Source organism: Camelus dromedarius, chromosome 2 (genome assembly GCF_036321535.1).
Source record: "Camelus dromedarius isolate mCamDro1 chromosome 2, mCamDro1.pat, whole genome shotgun sequence".
In the NCBI taxonomy this organism is placed as follows: domain Eukaryota; kingdom Metazoa; phylum Chordata; class Mammalia; order Artiodactyla; family Camelidae; genus Camelus; species Camelus dromedarius.
Window position 1 is genome coordinate 83,219,544 of NC_087437.1, and position 6,941 is coordinate 83,226,484.

Consider the following 6,941-nt stretch of genomic DNA (forward strand, 5'->3'; position numbering starts at 1 on the left):
CCCTTTTGGTAACTATAAATTTGTTTTCTATTTCTGTGAGTCTGTTTCTGCTTTGTATATAGATTCAGTTGTCATTTTTTTTAGACTCCACATGTAAGTAATATCATACAATACTTGTCTTTCTCTGACTAACTTCACTTAAAATAATATTTTTTAGGTCCATCCATGTTAGTGCAAGTGTCAGTGGCATTTCACTATAAATGGCATTATTTCATTCTTGTTTATGGCTGAGTAATATTCTGTTGTGTGTATGTGTGTGTGTGTGTGTATACACATATAACAATTCTTCTTGGACAAATTGTCTGTTGCTACGAACTTGGGTTGCTTCCATGACTTGGCTATTTTAAGTAGTGCTACTGTGAACATTGGGTTGCATGTATCTTTTGGAATTAGAATTTTCATCTTCTTGGATATATGCCCAGGTAGGATTGCTGAATCATGTATTACCTCTATTAATTATTTAGTAATCTAGTAATTATTTAGTTCACCCATGGTGGAACCTAGTAACTTAGATTTTGTAATACATTTACATTTTAGCAGAATCTCTCCGTTCTGAACTTATTTATTTGACTCATACACCATCATGTTTTAGAAATTTAATACTTTATATGCAAAGTGGCCATCTCCCACTTTCCCAGTATTTCTTGAGTTTGAAAAAGGATCTTTATTAAAATCATTTATCCATAGGAAGTGATACTTGTTTTAGAATATTATGTTATCTTCCTAATTTTTTTCATAACATTTATTACTTCCTTGTTTCTTAGACTGTAAATAAAAGGGTTCAATAAAGGAATCACTAGAGTATAAAAAATAGCAACGGGTATATCTTTATCTTCTTCATTAACTGAATTTGGTCGAATGTACATGAAGACAAGAGAACCATAGAATATTGAGACAGAGAGAAAGTGGGATGCACAAGTAGATAAGGCTTTGCCTTTTCCCTCTTTGGATTTCATTTTGAAAATTGTGAAAAGGATGAAAAGGTAAGAGACTATAACTATGGTAATAGTAAAAGTCTGAACTGACCCTGCAAGGATACATATCATCAATTCATTGATATAAGGGTTAACACAGGAGAGTCTGTATAATGGAAGAACATCACAAAAAAAGTGATTGATTTGATGAGACCCACAGAACCTTAACCTAAATAGAAGGCCTATGTGAATTATGGAATGCAGGTTTCCAGCTATGTAGATCCCTGTTGTCATCTGAATGCAGAGTTTCTTTGACATCATGGTGTGGTACTGCAGTGGGTTACATATGGCCACAAAACGATCATAGGCCATTGATGCCAGGAGAAAGCAATCTGCAGTTTCAGCAAGACAGAGAAGATAAAATTGTGCCATGCATTCATAGAGAGAAATCATTCTGTCCTTAGAAAAGAAATTCTGTAACATCTTGGGAGTAATGGCACAGGAACAGCGGGAATCCATCAGAGCAAGGTTACCGAGAAAGATGTACATTGGTGTGTGAAGACGATGCTCCATAAATATCAATGCCACCAGGCCAAGATTCCCCACCATAGTGATAAGATAGATGGTGAGGAACACCAGAAATAGAAGAGTCCTCAGCTCTGGGTGATCTGTAAATCCTACAAGGATAAATTCAGTTGTCAAGGAGTGGTTATTCTCCATCATCTTTATGCTGTCTGTTGAGATAGAAATTATGGACATGTAAGATCTAAATTAGAATATATATAATTTTCCCTTTAAATTTTTCTTTTTACAACAAGAATAGTTTCTCCTCCACGCTTCTCTTCTTGTCTCCTGTGATACAGTCAAAAAACTCTAGGGTACATTTGTTCTCCTAACATGTCAGATTCTATGACCTCAACTCTGTTAACTCAGAATTCACAAGACTATTTTGAGATTCATAAGAAGGATTCTTCCATTGCCTTTATGAATTTATACAAGTATTGTGAATAAATCTAGGGTACTCATATTTGCTTTACTGTTCCTAAATAATGCCAATTTTAGTTTTTATATTAAAGATCCTTAAAATAAATTTTATATCAATTTTCCTACATTCAGTTTTTCATTGAGCATAAAGTTCATATACTCTCCCAGTGGTGTGAATGTTTGAAAATATTATACTACAAATATGTTAAATTTATACCTTAGGAATTTCATGAAGTTGACTAAGGATTAATGAGAGGACTAGTCAGTTTTAAAGAAAGTAAACTCAGAGAGCTAAAGAATTAAATATCCATTGATTATTACCTCTTTCATCCCTTTTCTCAGTGTCGTACCCGTTTCTTTAAAGACTAACTTTGTGCATGCCATTATTCCTATTGATTTTTACCATATATTTGGATCCTTTCTTCCTTTATGTAAAGCTTAGTGTATATGTATAATGGTACTTAATAAAGTTTTAACCAAATGCCCGAGATCACTCTGCTTTACAATTTCTCTACTCTAAATCATTCCTTATGTACCCAGCACAGTTTGCAATGGCTGTTGTACAATCCACAGTGCTTTTTTTTATATGTGCACACACAATTTCCTTTTTATACTATAGGGATTTTGAGGTTAGCTGTGACTTCATGCTTCTTGTAACAGCTATACTCTGCTCTGGGGAAAAAGCAGTACTGATTCCAGTCCTGCCTCCACCCCAGTGACCTGGGATGTGTGAACTTGTTTTCAGTATCCTACCAAGAAACCTTAGTGACTTTTTTGGTGGTCCTCACAGTGATCCTTATTGACCTCTTCTGCAAATTGAGTCTGTTAATTTTGACAGAAATATCAAAAATCTATTCATAATTCATCATTAAAAAAATTAAGGATTAATATCCAAAATATTTAAGAAACTCAGACAACTCAATGCTAGATGTATAAACAATGAATTTCAAAATGGGCTGAGGAATAAAAAGAACTTTTCCCCAGAAAACATCCAAATGTCCAACAGACACATGAAAAGATGTTCACGTTAGTAATCATTGGGGAAACGCAAATTAAAACCATGATATATCACCTCACATTTGTAAGAATACCTAGCATCAAAAAGACAAAATATTACAAGTGTTGCTGAGAATATGGAGGAAAAACACCGTTGGTGGGAATTTAAATTGATTTAGTCAGTATGGGTAGCAATATGGAGGTTCCTCAAGTAATTAAAAATAGAACTAGTATATGTTCTCACATTTCCACTTTTGGGTATGTACTCAAAGGAATTGAAAACAGATTATCAAAGCGATAGCTGCACTCCTGTGTTTACTGCAGCATTAGTCACAGTAGCCAAGATAGAGAAGCACCTAAGTGCCTATCATAGGAAGAATGGATGAAAGTACACATTCAGCCATGAGAAAGAAGGATATCCTTCCATTTGTGACAACATGGGTAGACCTCAAGGATGTTATGCTAAATGAGAGAGGTCAGACAGAGAAAAACAAATACTGTATGATGTAACTTACATGTGGATCTGAAAAAGCCAAGCTCATAAAAACAGAGTAAAATGCCAGGGGTGGAGGAATTGGAATGATGTTTGAGGACATTAACTTGCACCTAATAGATCTGTCTGTAGATCTAACGCGAATTATACTCAATATAGACAACAATATTTTATTATAATCATCAAAATTCCTAACAGACAAGATCCTAATTACTCCCGCTACAAAAAAGAAATGACAATATATTGCATGATAATGTGCTAACTCATGCTACTATGGCAGTCATATTGCCATATACCAATGTATCAACTGAACATGTTTAATACCTTAAACTTACACAGTGTTATATGTCAAATATATTTCAATACCAGATATATTTCAATGATGTATTTTTTAAATAAAAAATGTGGTATCTTTTATATGAATTGACTCATCTATTATTTTTCTGTTTCTAAGAAAATTATGTAAGATTTTCTGAAGTATGTTACAGTAGATTCAAAGCTAATAAAAGTAAGCTTGCCTTTATACTTTAGTTTTCCAACACTTTCAAAAAGGAAATACCATTTAAATATTAATCCAGCTTTTGAAAACACATTTTGTCTTCCTTTAAATGGCTATCTTTTACTGTTATTTAGTGATCCAGTAGGAATAAAGACTGATGTGTTTAGTCATACTAATTCTGTGGTCAAAATGAATTTATTTTTTCATATCAAAATAAAGGCCCTTTGTTGAAAATTTTATTTATTTGTTTAAAAATAGGACATATAACTGTTTATTCAGCCTAGCTAGAAAAAATGTTCCATATAAGTGCCTGAATTATTTAACAGAATTACTTGTGTCCCTACCTTTGTATTTTGAAGTTCTCCTTAATCAGAAAAGTTCAGAGTGAATTGAAGTGTCAATCTCATCCTACTTTTTCCAGAGCCTTCAGTTTGGGGAAAAGCTGGAAAAATAATGGAGTAGTTGAAATCTAACAACAATTAAAAATGCTTAATTCCTTTGATAAATAAATATTCATGAATACTAATATTAGAAGTGAAAAACAAATTAGAGTACTTGCCTTAGTTAGATTTCACTGAAAAGAGTTTTGTAACACCTCTTGTTTCATTTATGGTGTTAGGTCTCATAGAATTTCAGAATATAAACCTTCGTTTTTAAAACATTTGGGATTAAAAGAATGAAAATGTGGGTGACTACAAATAGGTCAGAGACAATAATTATGTTCCTTACTGTACTAATTTAAAATTTTCTATTAAATCCTAAGGGGTTTCCTGGCACTGACATCAATGTATTTCTGTAGGGAGATTCATCACCAGCATATATAAAGATGCCCTGTGAGACAGTGAGGTTAAAGCAAATTATAAGTAGAATATAAAAAAAAAAAACAAATTAATGAATATACTAAACAGAAACAGACTCACTGATGTAGAGAACACTAGTAGTTACTAGTGGTAGAGGAAATGGCATGATTAAGATAGGGTTAAAGGATTAACTATGTATAAATAAGCTATAGTGATATATTGTACTACACAGGGAATATAGGCAATATTTTATAACAACTTTAAATGGACTATAATCTATAAAAATAATGACTCACAATGTTGTACACATGAAATTAACATAATACTGTACATCAAACAAACTTCCATAAAAAAAGGAATTAAAGAGAATTGAATAGTATGGAAAATTAGCAAGGATGATACATCACACAAATCATTGGATGCACTGAAGGAAAATAACAATGAAACAAAAATAATATTTAAAATTATAATCTATGGAAATTTGGAGAACAACAGAAGACTTTACTATATATTTTGAAACACTCTTGTGATACTTGGTTCAGAATTAGGAAGTCTAAGATGTGTCCTAGTAAAAGTGAAAGTATTAATCTTCAGGTTAAAGAAAAATGACCTGCACCTCCATGTGGAAAGGCAGTTTCACTTCCAAAGAAATGAAATCAAGACAAAAAGTGTGTGTCAGTGTGTGTGTGTGTGTGTGTGTGTGTGTGTAATGTTTTGTGTGTATGTTACCACTGAAGTAGGAAATATTTTCTTAATATTTGAAAAGATTCAGAGGAAATATAGACCAGAACCTAGTGAACTAGGCTTACAGGGCCTGCCTGAAAAAGTGTCTGATTCTCATTATGAGGCAGGAAATACACAAAATTAGCCTAGACATCTTTTTTTCTTTAATTTAAGTATAGTTGATTTACAGTGTTGTGTTAGTTTCTGGTGTATAGCATAGTGACTATACATATATATATTATATACATATACATATATATATATATATATATATATATATATATTCTTTCTCATTATAGGTTATTACAAGTTATTGAATATACTTCCATGTGGTATGCACTGTGACCTTGTTGTTTATCTATTCTGTATATAGTAGTTTGTATCTGCTAATTCCAAACCTCCCAGTTTATCTTACTCCCTTCCCCTTTGGTATCCATAAGTTTGTTTTCAGCTATACTTTAATGAAATTTAAAAAAATAGAAAAACAGCAAAAACAAAAACCCCTCAACTTACAAAACAGAAACAGACTCACAGACATAGAAAAGAAACTTACGATTACCAGGGAGGGAAGGGCATGGAAAGGGATAAATTGGGAGTTCGAGATTTGCAGATACTAATATATATAAAATAGATGAACAGCAAGTTTATACTGTATAGCACAGGGAACTATATTCAGTATCTTCTAACTTATGGTGACAAAGAATATGAAAACGAATATATGTATGTTCCTATAAGACTGAAGTATTATGCTGTACACCAGAAATTGACACAACATTGTAAACTGACTGTACTTCTATAAAAATATAAAAAAGAAAAAAAAAAAAAAAGAAAAAAGATCCAACAGTGCCGGCCTTCCTAGTATTCAAGAAAAAGTGAAAATCTGGATTTTGAATATGAAATTTGCAGATTAAAAGATTTTTTTAATTGAAGAATACATTTAAAAAAAAGAGTGAGATATCCCCTTACACTTGTGTCAGAATGTCTACCATCAAAAAGACCACAAATAACACATGTTAGCAAGGATGTGGAGAAAAGGGAACCCTTGTACACTATTGGTGGGAATGTAAATTGGTGCAGCCACTCTGAAAACAGTATAGAGATTCTTCACAATACTAAAAATAGAAGTACCATATGGTCCAGCCATTCCACTGCTGGGTATATATCTGATGAATACAAAAACACTAATTCAAAAATGTACATGCATACCAATTTTAATAGCAACATGGCTACTTATAGTAGTCAAGATATGGAAGCAACCTAATTGTCCATCAGCAGCTGAAAGGATAAAGCATATGATGTATACACACACACACACACACAACACACACACACACACAATGGAATATTATTCAGCCATAAAAAAGAGTGACATTTTGCTGTTTGCAACAATATAGATGGACCTGGATGGTATTATTCATAGTGAGACAAATCAGAGAAGAGGAAAATACTGTATGTTGTCATTTATATGTGGACTCTAAAAAATAAAACAAATTAATGTGTATAACAAAACAAAAACAGATTCACTGATATAG

At 32.4% G+C, this 6,941-nt stretch overlaps 1 protein-coding gene across 1 annotated transcript; it reads right to left on the minus strand.

Annotated features, from left to right (window-relative positions):
- Positions 1-710: 710 nt before the first annotated feature.
- LOC116154686 (olfactory receptor 5K3-like) lies at positions 711-1,637 on the minus strand. Its single transcript, XM_031457480.2, has one exon. The coding sequence runs from the start codon at positions 1,635-1,637 to the stop codon at positions 711-713; it is 927 nt and encodes a 308-aa protein (XP_031313340.2).
- Between the last annotated feature and the right edge of the window lie 5,304 nt (positions 1,638-6,941).